Consider the following 22,826-nt stretch of genomic DNA (forward strand, 5'->3'; position numbering starts at 1 on the left):
CAAATAATGAAAATATCATGAGTTAGAGGTTAACTAGACAGGAAGATATATCCATCAAAAAGCTTCCTTAGTTCTACTCTGAAATGACGATGAATTCTTTAGGTAAAGGCTATAGAGCTGTGTGCAGGAGAGAGGAGGAGGGGGAGGCAGTGCTGGCTATCCAAAACTCTTTGGTCTAGAATGTTCTTACCAACTATCTGTGCGGGCCCGGCAGCGTGGCCTAGCGGCTAAAGTCCTCGCCTTGAACGCGCCAGGATCCCACATGGGCGCCGGTTCTAATCCCGGCAGCTCCACTTCCCATCCAGCTCCCTGCTTGTGGCCTGGGAAAGCAGTTGAGGACGGCCCAATGCTTTGGGACACTGCACCCATGTGGGAGACCTGGAAGAGGTTCCTGGTTCCCGGCTTCGGATCGGCGCGCACCGGCCCGTTGCGGCTCACTTGGGGAGTGAACCATCGGATGGAAGATCTTCCTCTCTGTCTCTCCTCCTCTCTGTATATCTGACTTTGTAATAAAAATAAATCTTTAAAAAAAAAAAACTATCTGTACTTGAGTGGGAGGTTGTTACGGCCCAATTCCACCTGGCAAAATGCCGGGAGCTTTGGGTCAAGAGGAGAGAGGGGCCACTGGCTTATGCCCCTCAAACACTATGGCAGGCTCAGCCCAGTGTGGTTGTGTTGTGTGGGCTCCCTGGCTACACCTCTTCCTCTTAGCTAGAGGCAGAACACACAACTTGTTCCTCTCAAAGCCCGTAAGGATGGAGCCCTGGCTCTTAAGTACAGCCCCATTCCACAGCAGGCCACTTGCCTCTTTCCAGCCCCCTAGAGCAGGGATGAGTGATCTAGTCTGGCCGCATGTAGTTCCACGGAGCCATTAGCAAATCCAAAGGCCAGGACAACTGTTCTTTACTACTCCTGTTGAAAGGCATTAATTTAGATAACTAATCTGATGATTTATTTTTTTAAATTTTAACTGATATTCAATTTGAATACTTACTGCAAAGGTGTGGGGTTTGCATGTGGACTTTGACTTAGGATGGAGAGGGTTGGGGTAGGGGGAAGTGGGTGAGATAAATGTTTCAGTTTTCACTCCTGCGACAGAGGGAAGGGGAAAGCGCCCTGTTCCTTGCTGTACTCTCAGGACTCCTAAACGGACTTAAGGTGGTTACTCAACTCAGAGTACTAAGGGCTGGGTTTTCTTGCAAACCTAAGCATGGTGTGATGTGAACACTAGTCTTTCATTAGTTACTTGTTGCTTACATAGAAAGAACTTAAACTTGCCATCCAAATTAGGAATATTTTAAGCACTATTACTGGAAATTTTGCTTCCTCTACATCGCAACAATTGAAAAACAAATAGTTAATTTAAAAGTCCTAAAACTGTTTCCATGGATTGTAAAAATAAAGTCAGAGGAAAATTTAACTGACAACTGTTGCGTCAAATGAAAAAAAAATTACGTATGTGATAAAGTGGGGATAAAGTTATAATCACAAACAAGCTATTTATTTTCATACACAAATGTATACTTTTGCATATTATTCTAATACTTCGACAAGGCATTATGTGATCCAGATACATTTAAAAAATTATTTGAAAGGCAAATACAGAGAGAGCTTCCATCCACATTTTTGTTAAAAAGGTTCAAGGGCACAGGCATTACAAATGAGATTATTCCCAGTTGTGGTTAGGCATAAGAAACAAGGTTCTGACAGAAAGACCAACATTTAAATCCAATACGCTCACATAATTTAAGATCAACAACTAGAGGGGGAGGTGGAAGAGGGATCATGGCAACTCTATCCTGTGGTGATGCGAGACAACAAACGCCAACACTTCAGGAAGGCTCTCAGCTACGGTAATGATCTGCACATTTCGTCTTATCACTAGTCACTTCCATCTCCGTTCTTTTTTTTCCTTGAAGATTTTACTTTTGTTGCAAAGTCAGATGTACAGAGAGGAGGAGAGACAGAGAGGAAGATCTTCCGTCCGATGGTTCACTCCCCAAGTGGCTGCAATGGCTGGAGCTGAGCCGATCTGAAGCCACGAGCCTCCTGTAGCTCTCCCATGCAGGTGTGGGGTCCCAAGGCTTTGGGCCGTCCTTGACTACTTTTCCCAGGCCACAAGCAGGGAGCTGGATGGGAAGTGGAGCTGCTGGGATTAGAGCCGGCACCCGTATGGGATCCTGGCATGTGCAAAACGAGGACTTTAGCCAGTAGGCTTCCAAGCCGGGCCCGCATCTCAGTTCTTTCAAAACAGTTTTTTATATACTGCCATGGCTGTCTGAAACAAACCTCAGAAACTTGCCCTGTTCTGCTCTTAACGCAATTTGTCCGGTTACCTTAACTAGACACCTCAATCCCCTTCTGTTTTCATTTTTTTCCTTCTGGGCCCAATATATTGTTAATAGTACTCAAAAACTGCTTCATCTCCTAATTCACATCTGTTTAACCAGGAGCCCATTACCTCACAGGTTGTACAGTTTTGTAAAACTCCAAAGTATACCCCCTCTCATATACTTGGAAGTGGTCAATTAATTCTTAATGATTGCCATCTGGTTTGAAACAGGTTTTGACTGTGATATGTCTTTACCTCACATATTCAGATACAATATTGCTCCCCCAGCATCTTTTTTTTCTAATTTTGGGGGCAAAGACGGAGAGAGAATTCCCGTCTATTGGTTCACATCCCAAATCCTTAGATAGATAGAAAACAGACAAAGCTGGGCCAGGCTGAACCAGGAGCCTGAATTCCATCTGGGAAACCTATGTGGGTGGGTAAGGATCCACTGAGCTGTTATCTGTTGTCTCCCAGAGCACACATTAGCAGGAACCTGGACTGGAAGCTAGGAACTCTTGATATGGGACAAAGGAATCCTAAGTGACTTAACTGCTGAGCCAACGGTTTCCCAACCCCTTTGTACTTCTAACGAATACTACAAATTTAGGTGGGCACTATGGCACAGTGCATTATACAGTTGTCAGGAAAGCCTATCTGTTGTGGATATTTGAGGAATGAACCAAAAGATTTATGATCTTTCTTGCTCTCTCTACTCTTGAAATAGGGAAAAGAAAGAAACCCTCTAATCCTTTGTTTTCCTCAACATTTTTCTTTCAAATAGGATGTAAATGGTGCTGAAGAAAGGCGATAAATGCTCCTGGAATGAAAACAGTAGAACCAATATTTTTCTCTGCTTTCCTGTCTCCGATATGGAAGAGCTATTTCGAATAACTGTTTATCTTGGACCCAAACTCATAACAAAATGAGGAAAAAAACTCCCACAACTCTCCCAACATAGGGTGTCCTATTATTGTGTAACAATTTGCTTCTCTAAGTGATACTGCTAATGATAGCAAATAGATTGTTCCTTACCAGGCACTATTTTATACACTGAACACAAGGGCATTTTAAAAAGCTTGTGGTAAGACAGAATTAAAAGGAAGACTTGGTCAGAAAAATTTTGAAATCCATGCATAGGCTTTTCATAATATGCATTTTCCATGAACTCTTTTGAAGTTCCTGTGTTTAAGTTTGTTCTATCTTCATAATATTCCTACAACTAACTCTGGGTTGCTTCCTGACATGGGAGATCTAGGCTTTCATCACTTTGAAGTAGTTCTGACCAATAGGTATTATAAATGCAGTTTCTCCAAGGATTAGACACCATGACTTTCCTTCAGTTGTTAACCTGGACTGGCAGGAGGTGGTCAGCGGGGCCAGGTGAGCAGAGCGGTCGGGCTCAGCTGGAGGCCTCCGACAACTTGTCCCATGGATCAGACTTAGAAACGTCACAGCTGCCCCTTTACAATCTCTGAATGGCTTTGAGGCACAGAGGATTCTGTTCTGCTGAATAAGTAAGTGGCTTCTTTGAAGCTGAAAGGGACATCTGCTCTCCAGGTGTGTTCCTCTACACATGGGGTGGCTAGACAAGCTTGTTTTAGTGAATAGCCCCCTATTCACTTGGGGGAATTTCTTCAATGTGGTTTGCAAGATGTTTCCTTGAGGATATGAAAAACCCGATACCAAGGGAGTAGATTCTGGGAATAATTTTGGTTTTTAAGATTCTAGGAGGACGAGGAATTTAGTTTCATGGGAGTTAAGTTTAAAGAGCCTTTGGAGAAAATTTAGGAACAAATACATTTTGTAGTGATTTTGAATCAGTTGCTGAAATTTAATTCCGCATAGTTTTAAGGATATACAACCAATTACCAGCCTTCCAGTGTGATATGGAAAGTAGAAATGGTGGTAACATTTGTTTTCATGTCTATAATGAGATGGAAATAGTTACAGGGATTAGTTATTCAAAACTGAACATTAAAAACCAAAATATTTGAAGCAAGAATATTGGGAGAATACAGAATGACATACAAATAGGTATATTATCAAAACACATGAGAATTTAAGACTTACTGATTGTAAAGATGTTTTAGATGTTTTTCATTGATTTACTCCTCAAAAAAGTGGGAACCTCTGACAATACAAGGGGCATTTTAATAGAGCAACTAGCTTGGTTAGGGATTCTCCCAGTCTTTAGAAAGGATTTTATTCCATCATTTGGTATACATATGGTATATAGGTAACTGGTGACCTTTCCACACTATCATTTCTGTTTTGCTCACATCTAAAGTCACTATCATGATGCTTATCTTGCAAAGAGATGTACCCTGATTTAGTATTATATTCAGTGGGATGTCTAATAGCCACTGAGATTCTAAATTATCAGAGGCCCTTATATTAAAAGGATGATGAGATATGGAAAAACGATTTTTCCTAGTTGAATTTGATATTCCTGAATATCATGGTGATTCTAGGGTTCTGAAGGACTGGAGGACTGGTAGCATTCCAAGAGGTGGTTTTTAAAAATTTGTTATTGTTTAATTGGGGGGAGGGGTGCTGTTAACGCTAAAGTATTTGAATAAGGAGGGTCAAAGAAGGTATACATTCCTCACCAGTTTTGAAAACAGTGGGTTTCACAAGGCAAAAATGGAGACCTCAAATGGCACCTTGGCAGGGAGAAATTTGCAGGATGCAGAACGAAGGAATATCTTCTGTGTTAGCTGTGTTAACATCTCCATCCAGTGTTGTCCAAGAGAACTTCTCTGATGCTGCAAATGTCTACATGTACATTCTCCAATATGATACTGGGCACTTTAAATGTGACCAATGTGAAAGAGGAACTGTGTTTTAAGTTTCATCGTATATGTAATGTGACTAGTGGTTACACCACGTCGCATGGGCAGATCACATACAAGGAGCTATTTGCCAATGATGCAACATGTTCATAAACCCAAGTTATTACTTCTCTGGCTCCTCTGTAACACACATAGAAAATGTCTGTTTTGTTTGTACCTTCTGAAAACAGAAGTCCTTTGGGATCTAAACGATTTTCAGGCTGATGGTCCCTTAAATAGGATTTGTGTATGGCTAATTAACACATGTCTTCTTACCTGGCAGTCATGCCACTAAGCAAAAGCAAAACAATCTTAGGTACCACAGAAAAACTGAAAAAAAATGTCATAAAAAAAGTGGGCACTGTTAGAAACAGGGACTTTTCTGCATGAGATCAGATTGCCATTGGTGAGTTAAGGCTACGGGGAATTCCCCAGGCCTCCCTTGACTCTGCCTAGTACTGAGATCTTGTTGAGTGGTATCTATGCTCAGATAATGTCCAAACCATGATACATATGTCATTACAAAACAAAGTTTGTAACCAAATATATTTGGGAATACAAGGTTAAACATGAAGGACTTCTCAAAGTCTCTAAAACATGACTACTGATAGGGGTGGGGCATGGTGGCACAGAAGGATAAAAGATACAAAAAGTAGCATTATCCAAACATTTCTGGTCATAGAATCTGCCTCTTTCTCTCCAATACCCTACTTTTCTAATTAAGCATTTTGGGGACATGAGACATCATGTTCTCAGAATAGGAAAACTGGGAAATGCTGCTCTCAGTGTCAACTCTTCTCACAGGTAAGACAAACACCTGTGTCTCGGATTCATAGTGCTGAGATCAGTATCCTTCAAGAAGTTATTGGAAAACAAAGTTTATCATGGTACAAAAAATTCAAACTTTGTGGTATTAACATCCACTCACTTTTTAAAGACTGATATACATGAATTTAAGGAGTTTTTAAACTTCATTTTGCATGAACATTATGAAGCATGCATGCACACTCAGACGCCCTGTAGAGACTGACACACAGTAGGGCACATCATTACTGTTATCTTTCTTCATCCACAAATCCAGCAACTTTTCCATTTCCCTTCTGAAGTAATAACTTAGGTATACACAGCTACCACTAACATTGTATTTGATTTTATCAGTTGAAGATAATTATAAATGTATCCATTTCTGAGTGTTACACCCTTGATACCTTCATTTGCATAGACAACCTAAGGTTTTGGGGGCTGTGCAGTTGGGGTGAACAACCCAAAGATTTAAGGAGAACAACTCCCTTGCTGGCAAGGCCTGGTGGATGTCTCTCCAACCATTTCAATCAGTTTTATCCCCTTTGCATGGACACTTAACCATTCCAATAAAAAAATTCTAGAATCTATTAAGACATTATTTACCCTTAAAGTTTTTCTACATTATAAGTTTAAGAATTAATGCTACTAATAATGTCCTGGTGAGTGGGCCTTTAACAATTTATAAATTAATACACACAAGAGTACAATTAAGCCCATGCCATTCTTAGACACTTTACCATGTACCTAACTACTACCTCAGAACCTGGCCCAAACATATAACACACCTTCTAGAAAATATTAAGTATCCCTCAAATTCATAAAAACAATGAAAATACAGGCCAAAACTATTGTAATAACATATTGTTACTATAACCTTAAAGAAATCTTAAAGATCTATTTTTTGTTTTAACGACTAGCCTATTTCAGCCACTTTTATAACCCTTTAACTAAAAAAAATTTAAAATACTCATAAAAACATGCTTTTAATGATCACTTATTTATGGGATTATAAAACCCATAATTATAATAAAATTTAATATTTAAAAATTAAAATCTTTATTTTTCTCAGTAAATTATAAAAATAAAAACACAGTAAAAACATTGTTAATTAATAAATAACCAATATACCCTAACGGTAAAGTCCTGTCATCCAATAACTACTAAGAATATAATTTTAACTTATTTTATTAAATTACCTTTAAAAACACCTACTTAAAAAATAAAAACAAAAACACCTACTTAACCATAACAAACTAAATGCCTATACATACCCACTTAGTCATAAAAAAGGACAATATTCACACAAAAATTCATTTCTCTATAAATTTCTTAAACTATTCATTCAAAACACCAAATAACAATAGTACACACCTCTTTTCTGACCAACTCCACACACCCTTCCTCAAACTCCAAACTCAACTAGAACCAGTCTCCAACTTTCAATTTGATGTTACAGGATTTGAATTATTTACTTTCATACATGATAAAAATGTTGGTTACAGATGGGAAAGAATATGGTGTTACTGGCTAAGAACACAGGGTCTCAAGCTAGACTGCTGTGTTCAAATCTTGCCTCATTTTGTGATTATGACTTTAATTACATTGTTTCAATTATTTGCTTGTGAGTCAATATACCTATCAGTGAAGTGAGGATAATATCTCATTTTTTAAAGATTGATTTATTTTTGTTGGAAAGTCAGATTAATAGAGGAGAGACAGAAAGATCTTCCATCTACTGGTTCACTCCCCCAAGTGGCCACAACGGCCAGATTTGAGCTGATCCGAAGCTCAGGAGCTTCTCCAAGCTTTCCCACAGAGGTGCAGGGTCCCAAGGCTTTGGGCTGAATTGACCAAGCCACAAGCAGGCAGCTGGATGGGAAGTGGAGCAGCCAGGATGCAAAGTGGAGTCCAGTGCATGCACGGTGAGGACTTTCATTAGTATCTCATTGTTAAAGTGAGGATAAAGTGTGAGGCATTCAGACTGGTACTTGTTCTAAGCATCTGCTTAGTGTTTCACTTGTTAAATGTGCTGGGAGAAGCAATCCATCAACCCTGGAAGACTTGCTAAACTGGTAAAAGCCTAAACTGTTTGCTTCTTGTGATTATTTAGACCACTGAACTCCGAGATGCCACAGTGAGACACATTTATTTGGCTCCCAGTTTTAAAGGGGATATGGAAGTCAGATTTAAAGTTAGACACCATTACCTTAGTCATGTTAATATTTTCTGATTTCCCTTTCTGCTCAAAAAAATCCCATGATTCTGGTTTTCCTGGGCCCCCTCAAAACCCAACAGAACATCTCTCTGAAAGATTCCTGACACTGGTGGAGGCAAGTTCAGAGGTCAAGCTACGATCACAGGCATAGGAGCCCAGCTGCACTGTGATATGACCTGGCATTACAGACACACAGGCTTAGAACTAGCTGCTTAGTTAATAAGGTGATTTACAGCAGCCACAGAGGGTAAACTCTGACTTACATAGGAAGCTAGCCACCTTTCAAGAGGCAGATGAGAGGCAAGTTTGCTGGGCCAGCACGGTCATCTCGTGGGTTAAGCAGCTACCTTTGATTCAGGATCCCATACTGGAGGGCTGGTTCAAGTTCTGGTTATTTCACTTCTGATCCAGCTCCCCACTAATCAGCCTGGAAAGGCAGCAATTGTGGCTCTATTACCTGCGTGAGCGATGTAGACGGAGTTCCAGGCTCCTGGCTTCAGCCTGGCCCATCCCTGACCCTCATGGCCATTTGGGATGTAAACTAGCACATGGATGATCTTTTCTTTCGGACTCTGCCTTTCAAAACAAATCCTATAGGATTCTACAACAGTTGAGCCTTAAAAAAAAGGTAAACGTAACAAACTCATCAAAAGCCCTTTGAAGTGTAGAGTTTAGTGTTAAATATACTATACAGTTGAACTGTTCGTAGGTCTGTTTTACAACTTGGAAATCTGAAACTCTTTACTCATTAACAACCTTTCCTTCTCCCCCTCATCTCCTGGTAACTGCTTTGTACGTATTTTTTCTTTTGTCTATCTTTTCTATTTCTACATATCTGAAACTCTTGCAGGTCTCTAACAAGTAAAGTCATTGTTTTGTTACTGGCCTATCTCACTTAATGTAATATCCCCAGGGTTCGTTCATGTTGCAGTTGCTGCCACAGTGTCCTTCCTTTAAGGCTAATCTTCCACTGCGTGTATGTACCACATTTTGATGGCTTCTACTTCTCACCCATCTCAATAGTGTTGCTATGAATACTCATACACAAATCTTTTTATGACTGTTCCAATTTTAGTATATGTGCTGCCGAAGCGAGCACTTTCATGACTGTTTACAATCTTTTAGATACATAAGTCTCAGAAGTGAAATAATTAGGTCATATGGTAGTCAGATTTTTAATGTTTGAGAAATCTCTATTTCATAGCAGTTATATTTTACCTTCTCACAAACAGAAGTACTCCAAATTTCCCGAATCTTTTCCAACACCTGCTATTAATGTATTTTTAATAGTAGCCAAAATAATGTGAATTTGACCCTTTCACATTTGTATCTTCAAGTTTTCAGTCTGAGATAACACTGTTTATTTCCATGTATGGTTTCTGTAAGACGGACATCTATTCATGATGAGTTCCTCTGCCTTTCTCTCAAAGCCATCAGAGTTAGTAATAATCTCCATGGGAATTCTTGACACTGTGATTCATCTTCCTGGCTAAACACCATGATCAATTCTCATCATTCATCTTGCTAGACTCTTCTGCAGTATTCAACACAGGTGTTTTCCACTGTATTAAATATAACCTTCGTTTTAGTCTGAGACACCACTTGTTGCCATCTTTATATTTCACTGACCACCTCTCTCTCTGGCTTTCGTTCTCACTCACTCCTCCCTTTTACTTCCTTCCCATCACTGTGAATGCTGAGCCGTGGTGTGTTATGGCCTAGGTCTGTCTTTTCTTGCCTCTTCTATCTGATCCTCTCAAGGTGACCTTATGCAGTTTTGTGGCTGTAAAACTGATCGGCTATGACAGTGACAATCCTAAAGTTTAGATCTTCACTGCTAACTCTCCCTTCAAATTAAATTTTTAAAAATTTAACTACTCAATATCTCCTCTTACAGCTTGGGACACATATTTAAGCTGTATCACCGAACTCATTCAGAATCTGCTCTTCCAATAGACCTTTCCACTTCAATAATGGAAATTCTACCATATCTGTTTCTCAGTCCAAAGAATTCTGACTACTGTCAATCTTTGCTGCCATGTTTAAAAATATTTATTGTTGGAAAGTCAGAGATACAGAGAAGAGACAGAGAGGAAGATCTTCCATCTCCCAATTCACTCCCCCAGTGGCCACAATGGCCAGAGCTGAGTCAATTCAAAGCCAGGAGCCAGGAACTTCTTCCAGGTCTCCCACACGGGTGCAGGGTCCCAAGGCTTTGGGCTGTCCTTGACTGCTTTCCCAGGCCACAAGCAGGGAGCTGGATGGGAAGTGGAGCCACTGGGATATGAACCAGCGCCCAGATGAGATCCTGGTGCATACAAGGCGAGGACTTTAGCAACTAGGCTACTTAGTGGGGCCCACTGCCATTTTTTAAAAAAGATTTATTTTTATAGGAAAGGCAGATTTACAGAGAAGAGACAAAGATTTTCCATCAGCTGGTTCACTTCCCCAAATGGCTACAACGGCAGAAGCTGAGCCAATCTGAAGCCAGGAAATTCTTCCCGGTCTCCAGGCTTTGGCTTGTGTAGAATTCTCCACAAAGCAGGTAAGCTTATTGCTTTCTAATGACAGTTAGTTCATCTCTCTCTCTCTCTGGCTTCCCTTCTTCCTATGTTCCCTAGCTCGGTGCTATCTGACCCTCACTGTGACTTAGAGCTTATTTACTGCTCCCTTCCCACTTCTGGACCATGCCAAGCACATTAGGAGCCTTTCTCCTTATTTTCCCTTCCTTGTGCCCAGAATTCTCTTTTCTAAGAACTCTGAATGGCTTGGTTTCTTCACTGCTAGTAAAATGCTACCTCCTGTGAGACCTTTCTGAATCACCCTACATAAAATGGCACCTTTATCCCCCAAACCATTCCTCATCCTTCTGTTACAGAGTGTATGTTCTTCATAATTTGTCTTCCCTATGGACTGGATGATCAGCAGCAGGATTTCTATTTTATTCATTGTTGTATTCCTAAATTTTGGTTTTTATGATTTACTTGAAAGAGGGAGAAAAAAGGGAAAGGCAGATATCAAGAGATACATCGACATCTTTCATCCCATGGTTTACTCTTACAGTGTACAAAATTGCTCAGGTTGAGCCAGGCCAGGAGCCAGAAGTCTGAAATTCTATCATGGTCTCCCACACAGGTGGCAGTTTAAAACTAAGCACTCAGGTCAACATTTACTGTCTCCCGGGCGGACTATGGATCGGAAGTACACAGTGGCCAGGCATTCAAGCACTGGATGCAGGTGTTCCAAGTGGTGGTTCAACCTGCAGCACAACCCCGACCCCGCCATATTCAATATTTAAATTTATACCTGTTACATACCAGGCCCTTAAATATTTGTTGAATGAATGAAAACTAAAGTGGCAACTAAGGATGCTAAATCATCCCAAAAGTCCCACAGATTTCAGCCCAGGAGGTGGTGGCGTCATCCACACACAACCAGCATTTGCTGCTGTGACTCTGATCCTTTCTTAATAACAAAGGGGCAGGGCTCGGCGTTATAGCCTAGTTGCTAAAGTCCTCGCCTTGAACCCACCGGGATCACATATGGGTGCCGTTTCTAATCCCAGATGCCTGGCTTCCCATCCAGCTCCCTGCTTGTGGCCTGGGAAAGCAGTTGAGGATGGTCCAAAGCCTTGGGACCCTGCACCCGTGTGGGAGACCCGGAAGAGCTCCTGGTTCCTGGCCTGGGACTGGCTCAGCTCCAGCCGTTGCGGTCACTTGGGGAGTGAACCATCGGACAGAAGATCTTTCTCTTTCTTCCTCTCTGTATATCTGCCTTTCTAATAGAAAATAAATAAATCTTAAAAAAAAACCAAAGGGCAGGTTACCCAGTCTGACACATACACACTAGGCATCATTTTTTCCAAAAGGCAATTTTATGAGATCATTCATTTAAATGAATTGTGGGTGATACAGCCTATTAAGGAAACATGTCATTATGCAAAAAAAAACATAGTGGAAATAAGGCAAGTTCTAGCAGAATGTACATATTCCCAGACATATCAATGGAAACTGATATTTTTAGGAGAGGAGGAGAAGTATTTCTTAGACCTAGGTGGTAAAGGAGGAGGAAGAAATCAAGAAAATTAATTTTAGCTTTATCAACTGGAGACAATGCATCAGTGATAACAGACAAGTTGGAAGAAGAGGTAAGTGAGGATAACAGACAGCCAGTGATAGCTATTCTATATCACAGGTGGCCAATATTGTTTTAATATCAATATTTTGGGTCATTCTGTGGCAACTACTGAACTCTGCTGCTGTAGTTCAAAAGTGGGGACAGTAAACACTTGGCTGTGATCCTGTTCTAACAGACGTTCATTTACAAAAACAGGCAGCAGGCTAGACCATGGGCTGATTGCAGCACAAACGGCCATCGTTCTGTCCTGCTGGTACACTTACCTTTGCCTTTCCAGAGATTTTCAGCCCAATGATTACAGGAGCAAAACAAAGATGGGTCAATCTTGGCCTATGTCCAAATAATGCCTTCTAACAACTAAAAAGTGACCCCACCCCCATGAGACAAATTCGAAGCAAAGAAGTTTGAGAGAAGATAGAAATTAGTATAACATAACCTAAATTCTGTGTCTGCTGGTAAAGAAGGCATGGGATACAGACAGAAAGGTATGTTTCCATCAGAATAGTAGAATAGGGGTTAACAAGGACGCAAGAAACATCTTATAGTAAATGCAACCAATGGAATACACGACTACCCAAAAAAGTCTCATTTACTCTTCCAAACCTTTTGGATTGGAATTAGAATAAACATATTTTATACCACAACCAAATAAAAAAATCTCTTTACTGCATGCAATGTACTTGCATATATTCTATCCTAGACCATTTTAAAAGGTGATTTTAAACTGTTACAAATTAATTTTTATAATTCACTATTGGGCTTTGTTGAAAAATCTTATCACTGATCTAACAAAGAATCTTGGAGAGTTAGATGACAGATAAGATACTGAGAATCTTCCTTGAATAATAGCTTGCAATATTAAAGTAAAGCACTGCTTCTAGACAGAATGTATTAGCCCAGCATTACTGTTCCAAAAAATATGGGAAGCATGTTAAACTGCAAATTTGTGGTGCCAGCCTTGTGGCACAGTAGGTTAAACCACCGCCTGCATTGTCAGCATCTTTGATGGATACCAGTTTGAGTCTCAACTGCTCCATTTCCAATCTAGCTCCTTGTTACTATGTATGGGAAAGCAATGTAAGGTGGTTCACACTGGGAGAACTGGACGGAGTTCTAGACTCCTGACTTTAACTTAGTCCAGCCCTGGCTTTTGCAGCAATCTGGGGAGTGACTTATAGCTGGAAGATCTGTCTTTCCTTCTAACTCGGCCATTTTAAATACTCCCCCCGCCCCACCTCTTTAAAAGGCGGCATTACAAAGAGAATACACACAGAATCTGACACTGGCTGGTTCACTTCTTCCAGGACTCCCACAGAGGCCATTAGCAGGGAAGTACAGATACTGAAACTTGAACTGGCACCTATACGAATGCTGGCACCACTGACAAAGGCTTACCTGCTATGTCACGATACTGGTCCCAAGTAAATAAACCTTTAAAAACTTTGCAAAGATTTTAAAGATTTATTTAAACTATTGGAAGTACTAGCTTACAGAAGATTACTTCAGGAATATATATTGAAAACTTTAGACCAACAATGAAAACAAAGTAAGAATGACAACTAGGAAGTTCAAGAGGAAAGAAAAATAGAATAAGAATGGCTTCAGATTCAGTAAACACTAGAAGTGAAGACAGTCCTGTTTTCTAAGAGGGAAGAACAATTTAGGTTTCTGACAGGAGGCAGATACTCTAAGAATATGGTAAAATAGGACACAAGAAATAGTACCTTGTGACTCTCAGAGCCAGCACTGTGGTCTATTAGTCTAAGTCTCAGTTTGCAGTGCTGGCATTCCATGCAGGTACAACTGAAGTCCCAACTGTTCCACCTCCAGTCCAGCTGCTAAGTTAATGAGCCTGGGAAAGCAACAGAGAATGGCCCAAGTCCTTGGGACCCTGTGCCCTCATGGGAGGCCCAGAAGAAGCTGTTGGTCAGACCAGCCCAACTCTGGCCATTGCAACCATTTGGGGACGGGAACCAATAGATGGAAGATATCTCTCCCTCTCTCCTCCTTTCTCTAACTTTGCCTTTCAAATAATAAAAAAAAGTAATTCTCTTTAAGAATGGCAGATTTTACAGAGACAAAAGGAGGAACAGAAGGATCTTCCTTCTACTGCTTTTCTCCCCAAATGGCCACGACAGCCAGAGCCAAGCCAATCAGAAGACAGGAACCAGATGCTGCTTCAATGTATTTCAAGGGGCAATAGGGGTTCACAGACTTTGGACATCTTCGCTGCTTTCTAAGGCCCTAAACACAGAGCTGGGTCAGAGGTGGAGCTGGCAGAAAACTAACCAACACCAACATGGGATTCTGGCACCGCAGGGAGAGGACTAGCCTGAGTACACCACTGTGCCAGTGCCCCAAAAGAAATGAGTTAAAAAAACAGGGCTTGGGGCTCGGCAGCGTGGCCTAGTGGCTAAGGTCCTCGCCTTGATCCCATATGGCCGCTGGTTCTAATCCCGGCAGCTCTACTTCCTCTCTATCTCTCCTCCTCCTCTCAGTGTATCTGACTTTGTAATAAAAATAAAATATAAAAAAAAAACACAGATGGGAAAAAAAAAAACAGGGCTTGGCGTGGTAATAGGATCTCATATGGATGCCACTTTGTGTCCTGGCATTCCCCACTTCCCATCCTGCTCCCCGCTTGTGGTCTGGGAAAAGCAGTCGAGGACAGCCAAATCCTTGGGATCATGCAACTGTGTGGGAGACCCGGCAGAAGCTTCTGGCTCCTGGCTTCAGATCAGCTTAGCTCTGGCCGTTGCGGTCCCTTAGGGAGTGAATCAGCGAACAGAAGATCTTTCTCTGTCTTTCCTCCTTTCTGTATATCTGACTTTCCAATAAAAATAAATAAATACAAATCCCTTTTATACTAGATCCTGAAATAGACACGCACGGAGAGAAAAAGGTTAAGCTCCAAAGCACAAGTAATCCTTGTTAATTGTCAACAATAAGCAAATTATTTCAAACTTCAGGAAAATTTGCTGAATTCTAAAGGCATCTGGCAAGAAAAACATGTTTACTAACATTCTTTCCAATCTTTCTGACCTTTCCATACAGACATTTAAAACACAAAGGAAAAATATATGCCTAAAATATAATTATACATGAATATTTTAAGTGTTGTCAGTTATTTGTGACTTATCTTGACTTTGAAGTTTCTGAAACTTTGATCTAATGAACACTATCACATTACCCTTGAGAGTATACGGTATGTTAAAACAGTAAGTTTACAAAAGACATTGCTATACAAGAGCCCAACTGTGAGAGGTGGGTGATACATAAAAAACATAATATAAAAATAAAAAATTTCATTAATAAGATTTAAATTTATAGACAGTGTCAACTAATAGGAACTTTCTTACAGCTAAGAATATATAATTTTCAAATGGTATTTCTTTAGTTAGCAGTTTAATTTTTCCATATAATTTCGAAAAGAACATAGTAACTACACAGAACATATACATATATTTATGTATTACCTCTCCCAAGGAGAAATAGTGACGTGGAATCTGAGAATCAGGATAAATATTCTCTAGGTACCATGAGAAAGGTTTGCATTGTAGTTTGTGTCTTAGACCAAGTCTTGACGATATATCTCCATAATCTACCTTTGTAACACCTGTTGAAAGAAACAACTGATTATGAATTATTAGTGTTCTATTTAGACTCTAAAAAGTTGGAAGAATGGCAAAAGGAGAATGATTTAGGTGATGTATGACTATATCAATGATATTCTAGGAATTCACCAGCGAAATATAAAGCAAGGAAAAGATATTAAGGTATGTCTTTAAAAAATTAATGTAATACATGACCAAAACATAAATTACAAATATAACTCATGTGGGGTCAGAAAAGTTTGTTAACGCAGAAACAAAATTCAGGATTAATAGAGCACTATCCCCACAAAACTAAGCTAAGGTGAGAAGCCCTTGATGGCAGGTCACTAAGGCTCCGCGCCTGCTGCAGATACCCACTGGTCTCCTAGATGATGAGTATGATAGCATCACGGGTCTGCTTCTACAGCATGCTCACGACCCACTGGTAAACTGCAACGTTGTTATGGTGGATTAAAAAACCCAGAATCCAGAGGAACCCATATAAGAATGTTTGAAAATTAATAAAATGAAACCTTAAAGGAACAGATGTAAAATGAAGTTAGGTTTAAAAAAGAAAACAGAGGGCATGGGTAACACCAGGGACAACAAAACTGATCTGGATAACTTCGTAACATTGTTAATAATATATTAGTTTCCTGCAAAGTATCTTGTTACTGTGTGTGATCTCATTTATTCCTTAAAATGTAGGTATCTTCCAGGGATAAGAAAGGTACATTATTTTTCTAAGGTAAAGTAAGCTAACCTGGAGAGATAATATAGAAAAAATTCTTGAATTCATCCATCCATACTTCTGCAAGTCGTCTGTTATTTTTATTGATAATCTGCCCTGTGCCTCCTGGAAATGTGTAAGGCGTAGCTTTCCGAAACACATGTCCAACATGTGAGCATGTAACAATTTCCAAAGTTCCTCCACACTGCCAAATCTGGAAAAAACAGCAAAGACTGGCACATAAGACACTGCTGGATAACCAAGAGAAAAGTTCATCTTAGTTTTCCTGTGATGTTTCTCTTAAAATTGTAATCACCAAAAACCTTCCAAAGTACCTCCACATCACCCAGTCTGAAAACAGCAACAACAGAGCCATATTTAAGACTAATTATTGAGTGTTATAGTTGGAATTCCACAGACTCCAGGGCATACAATTGGGTTCCTATTATATGGTTACACAGCCAAAGGTTCCTTAAGAGCAAATGTTTCTCTAATTTTTGCTTGTAGTCAAATGAAAAAATAGACTATAAAATATAGAAAGATAGGCTAAATGTTATATTTAGGTCATGATTCCTTAATAGGATCATGAATTCCAATAGTTAAATTGGAACCACACCTGGTTAACATAGGCACACCATTTTATGAAATGTACATGTATTTTTTTCTCTGTATAATGTAGTTCACAGTTCAAAACAAAATAAAACCAACCATATAGGTATGCTAATCGGTTTCTTACATTTCTTCTTTCCAAACCTATGTCACAACTTGCACATTCAACAAAATCTAAAACTTAAACTGGATCCATTTTGGATTCTTCAGTGAAACAGTTACAGTGAGTCTGTTGTGTCAGAACAATAAACAAAGGCAAAAGAAAGATTCTCAATTATAGGCTTATGTCCTTAATTTAATGAAATGCTTTCAAAATAGTATTCTTTTTAAGTTAATTTCATAGTAATTTGCAATTAAAATCACATTTTGAGAAATTTTGATTTTATTCAGCTTTCAACAGGCCTACCTTTAAGTCTTCCCAGGATCACAAAGTGCTGACCTGGATACATCTCCAGGATAACCTAGAGTCTGAACTTCTCCTTTTACAAAACAGCAAAGCGATTCACTGGGAACTGAGTGAGCTTGTTGGTTCAGATTACAGATTGTTTTCAAGATGATACTGTACACATATCAACTCATGCAAAGATTTTTAGCTACAGTTCAGAATTCTTCGGTCTTTCTGTTTTTATGGAAAGATAAAAACCAGTAAAGGACCAGGTTTTTATCTAGGAGAACAATTTTCACAACAGAAAGAAAAAGCATTTTACACAGCATAAATTTATGATTTTGGCAGTCAAGTATCAAAGTATCAGCTTTAATTTTCCTGGAGCTTAATTACTTTTTGAAGTTAACAAATACTAGGGAATCCTGTATAAATTTTGTAGCTGAATTACTGTAACTGAGTGATTTGCCTAAACAGCTTGTAATGAACCCTTAATAGTACCAAACATTTGATGGACTGAGTCTTTGAAGTTGGATTAAATGCATTAAATTAACAGATAGCACAAATAATCAAAGTCTATCTATACTTGAAGTTAAATTTCAGATTTAGTTTTTCAAAGAGAACTTACCCTAAAGGAAATTTCTAGGTTTTCTCCTCCCCAAATATCCATTCCAGCATCATATGTCCCAATTTCCTGGAAGTAATCTCTGTCTATTGAAAAAAGGCCTCCTGCCATTGTAGGTGTTCTGAAATTTAATAATACTGTTATTAATGTTAACTCAAAACTTTCAACAACAAAAACTGATTCATAAGTACTGTAGTTTCAGAACTGTTTATAACTACAGGATAAACTTTCACTCTTCAGAAACTTTCACTGACCCCAGGAACTTTGTTTCAAACATGACCTGTAACCTGGTAAAGCTGGCTGCTGGCCCTATTTTGTCAGCTTTTGCCAAGCAGCCCTGTCTGCCACACGCCTAAGGGTGGCTCCTGTCTTCACCACCTTTCTTTAAATTGAAACTACTACCTGAAATCCTTTTCATGTGACTCTACACCCATTCTGCAATTTGACACAACTACAAATATGCTTTATTTTATAAACCAATTAGACTCAGGTTAGAGTTAACATACCCAGGTTCTAAAGGATGCTAAAAACTGTAAAGATAAAATATGAAAATAGCATGAAAATGTAACAAAGTCCTTTCCCTATATTCAACAAACTTTTAAGGACATAAAAAAAAAAAGGAAATGTAGAATACAGTTAATATACATCTTCTAAGGATTGGTTCAGCTCCAGCCATTTCAGTCATTTCAGTAAGCCAGCAGACGGAAGAGCTTTCTCTCTCTCCGCTCTATAAAAATCTGCCTTTCCAATATAACAAACAAGTAAATATCATCTTTAGGATAGCAGATCTGAGCAGCGCAGGAGAGTACAAGCTGGAAGGACTCTTGGTTGCCACAGCAGCAGAAGGTTGATATAAGTGAGCTAAATCGTAGGATTGCTCATAAAGCCCTGAGTCTCAGTTTCACATTCTGAACACCACCAAAATTTTCAGCCCTCTCTGAAAAAAAGTTCATATGTGACAAACTGTAAAACAACAAAATCAGATAATGCGTTAATGAAGTTCCTTTCTATACTTTGAGTCAATTCTAGTTATTTTCATGTTTGAAACAAGCCTTGCTAACCTTTCCAGCCAGTAACTATCATCCAGATAGAATAAGTCTGAGTTTAAAATCTAACATCATAGTGCAAAGATACAGCTGTAGGTAACATTTTCCCATACAGACATTCATAATTCGGTGGCAGTGACACAAATTCAGCATTTTTGATTTTTAACTGAAATACTCAAACTTGTATCTCAAATATTCATATATCAATCATATATGCATATTTTCATTTTTCACAAACACCTGATTTATACAAAATAAAATTTTCTTTTGATCGAAGAAAAAAGTTCCTCTTTCAAGTATGTATGTGAAACATGAAACATGGTTCTTTATACTATAAAGTATATAAACAGTTTTAAGTTTTCCAAAATACATTTACAATTCTTCCTATGGTAGCCAAAGCTCTACAGTCCTGTCAGTGACATCAGAAGAAAGATGTCTGACAATTACCTGACAGGAAGTGTTCGATCGCCTTTCCTTCTATCCATTTCTCTCTGGGGAACAGGATACCAGCGGAAATTGAGCTTCCAGTTGAACCCACCATAGGTCATATCAGAGCCTGCCATGTACTCGAAAGTATCATCACTGATCACATCAATGATAGGACAGACCACTGTTCTCCTAAAATCAAAGGCAGGTTAAAAAAATAAATCACTCGTTTGATGTGTGTAATTATCAGGTGATAAACTCCTGTCCCTGTTTCTTTCACTTTTACATAAATGCCACATGTAAAAATACATTTTTACATTTTCAAAATAATACTTTTAGTTACTACATATGTAATAACCTCAAGGTATTAATTTTTAAACAAGTAAATATTTGTAGTATCTTTTGCAGTTAAGCTATTAAGTGAACATGATACACATAAATTTTGCTTTTTCAGAGTCAACTCTTAGCAGGGAGATTACTGAATGGAAAGCATTGTTTTTCAACAAATTTCAGAAGTGTTACACGTATGTATATTTCCCTCCCTGTAATTTGTTTTTGACAACATCAACTTTTGACTCAAAAATTTCAGAATGTGTTTTCTAATTATTAGAAATATTTTTCCCAAAAGTTCATATTTCTTCACACAAAGTATGTTTAAAAATGCTTAATTAGCATTGTGCCTATTTTTATAAATCTGAAAAATCACAATCCCTTCCCAATGTCTCTAGTCCTGAGGAAAGAAAGGTACCCCTTAGCCTTTCGAGCCATATTTTACAGTCTGTGAGATCCACCCAACCTCCTTGTGTTTTCTTTCCCTACCCTGACATTGTGAAGATATCTTCATACTACTTTCAATAAGAAGGCTTGTGCTTTTCACTTTTGAGTCTTCAATCCTCAACTGATTGACTGTGGGTAGGATGCTCAGTCAAGTATCCAACTTCATTTATTTCCTGAATCAGATCTTCCAGCACCTTATCTTAATGTAATAATCAAGATGGCTGCTGTCCTGAATCTGTTAATGAAGTCTACCTGTAAAACAAGCTTCTTTCTAGATACCATTAAACTAGGGTATCAGGGAGTTCCTGCATCAACCTCACTGCCATTATCAATACAGCTTTACAACAAGTCCCACTGTCTAAGGCAAACCCTCTACCTGCTTCTGTTGGTCCAAGCAGAACCAACTCCTGAAGGAACTGAGTACATCAGCGGACAAGAGAGCTTATCACAAGGCAGGAACACCTGGTAACCCTGAAACACCAAGCAGCAGTTGCTTTATCTCTTCCTGCTTCCCTCTGGCCGTAAACAACAGAAGAAAGCATCCCTAGCAATGCTATTTTCGCCGAGGACAAGACGACATTCCCATTCAAAAATGTTCCACACACTGAGACTGTGCAGAAGACCAATGCCCTCCCTGACGATGCGTTGCAAACATGCGCAAACTGAGGAGCTGCCACCTTCCTGCAGCCCCTACACCTAAAATGTGTAAGAGTCCAGTACTGTATACCCTGAGCAGCCATTTCCCTTATGGGTCGCCCTGCCATGTGGAAGTGGTCTGGGGCTGTCTCCCACCAGGAAGCAGTCCATCAGATTCCCTCTCTCTTTCTCCTGAGTAATAAAACCCTTTACACTTAAACTAAATAACTTTTTGGTTTTCTTGCTCAATTGCCTTGATACCAATCTCACCCTCTACCAGGAGGCTGCTGTACTCCTGCACTCTGAGAGACATCCTTGCCGGTGGGCCGGCTACTGACAGTAAATCCTCTTGCGTTTCCTGGTGTCTTTGGTGTGGGTTTGTGGCTCAAAAAGCTCAAAAAGCTAACAGCTTCTCCTTTGAGAACCTGGGTCTTCCTTAACATCTTACAATATTTGCCATTTTTGCATTTCTATGTAATTGTTAGAATCAGCCAGTCCAGAAACGGTCAGCGGGGATGCACTTATAACTCACTGGGTGGGACACAAAGATTAGTTACTCCTCACTGGGGTATGGAAGATTTCTCTGCACACCCCTCCTAAACATGCTCACCTAAACTGTTGACATATATCCTGTTAGAATTACAGAGTTAGACCACCTGAAAAACAGCCAGGTTCAGCGAAAACATGCTTCAATGCTATAAACTGCTAAATACTAAAATTAAAATAGGCATGAGACAGCTGAATAGCAATCTAAGCCATTTTAAGGTGTGTAGAACATGGCTGAATATAAACCAAAATTGAAATGTCTATGAAGAAGTCACAGGTTGTGGTTGAGAACCTGCATTTTCCTATTAACATATTGGTTAATCAATACCATGTTAATTAATGCCACAATGTTGTAAATGGTTGGAAATATTATGTTGGGGCTTTTAATTGATTGGGATGATACTCTGCGGCTCTACCTTCAGACCAGAGATGGTCTCACCAAGAAACCATTGAACTTACCAGGACAATAAGACGCTGGATTTTATGCTTGGTAAATACCTCCAATGAAAGAATGTCAACTGAATTTGAACTATGGAAATGCAACAAGGTGGAGCAATCCGCCATGGGGGGAGGGTGTGGGGAGGGGCGGGGGAATCCCAGTGCATAAAAAATGTATCACATAATGCAATGTAATTAAAAAAAAAATGAAATGCAAAAAAAAAGACAAAGAAGAATCAGCCTGTCCAGTTTGTCAGAATTCTGTTGAAACTAAAACTGGAAATGAATTGAATTTATGCATCAATTTGGGGAGAAACATATATTTTTAGAATATTCACTTTCTATGCATGAACCTCATCTTCTCCACTTGTTTTTCTATAATTTTAAACATTTAGCTATAAAATTCAATTTAATCTTAGTAACTTATTTCATGCATCTTTAGATAAATTTACTTGTAAGTACCATCTGTAATCCATGCCTATGGAAGCCATCACCAGTTTTTAATCACAGGTTTATAATCATAGTTTGAAAAAAATTTATTGGAAGATACTGTAGTAAACCAACAAGTCAAGCTGTCATATATGTATACACATACTTAAATTTTTTTTGCATCTTGGATGGGCATTTGACCTCACAGTTCTACTGCAGGTTTGGATGTCTGCATCCCACATTGGAACCCCTGGGTTTACGTCTCAG

At 39.2% G+C, this 22,826-nt stretch overlaps 1 protein-coding gene and 1 long non-coding RNA gene across 3 annotated transcripts in view; one reads left to right on the forward strand and one right to left on the reverse strand.

Moving 5' to 3' along the window:
* The window catches only part of GALNT1 (polypeptide N-acetylgalactosaminyltransferase 1), a 91,505-nt gene that overhangs the window by 5,740 nt on the left and 62,939 nt on the right, over positions 1–22,826 (reverse strand). For both annotated transcript variants that reach the window (XM_058677167.1, XM_058677168.1), the window contains 4 exons: positions 19,755–19,925; positions 18,265–18,382; positions 16,679–16,859; positions 15,799–15,938 (listed from right to left, as the gene is read on the reverse strand). In XM_058677167.1, coding sequence (XP_058533150.1) covers positions 15,799–15,938; positions 16,679–16,859; positions 18,265–18,382; positions 19,755–19,925 — 610 coding nt within the window. The remainder of the gene's footprint in view (positions 1–15,798; positions 15,939–16,678; positions 16,860–18,264; positions 18,383–19,754; positions 19,926–22,826) is intronic.
* Positions 18–21,038, forward strand: LOC131482557 (uncharacterized). Its single transcript, XR_009247102.1, has 3 exons — positions 18–102; positions 5,891–5,970; positions 20,909–21,038. It is a non-coding gene; the product is annotated as an uncharacterized LOC131482557 (long non-coding RNA).

Source organism: Ochotona princeps, chromosome 18 (assembly GCF_030435755.1).
Source record: "Ochotona princeps isolate mOchPri1 chromosome 18, mOchPri1.hap1, whole genome shotgun sequence".
Lineage (NCBI taxonomy): Eukaryota > Metazoa > Chordata > Mammalia > Lagomorpha > Ochotonidae > Ochotona > Ochotona princeps.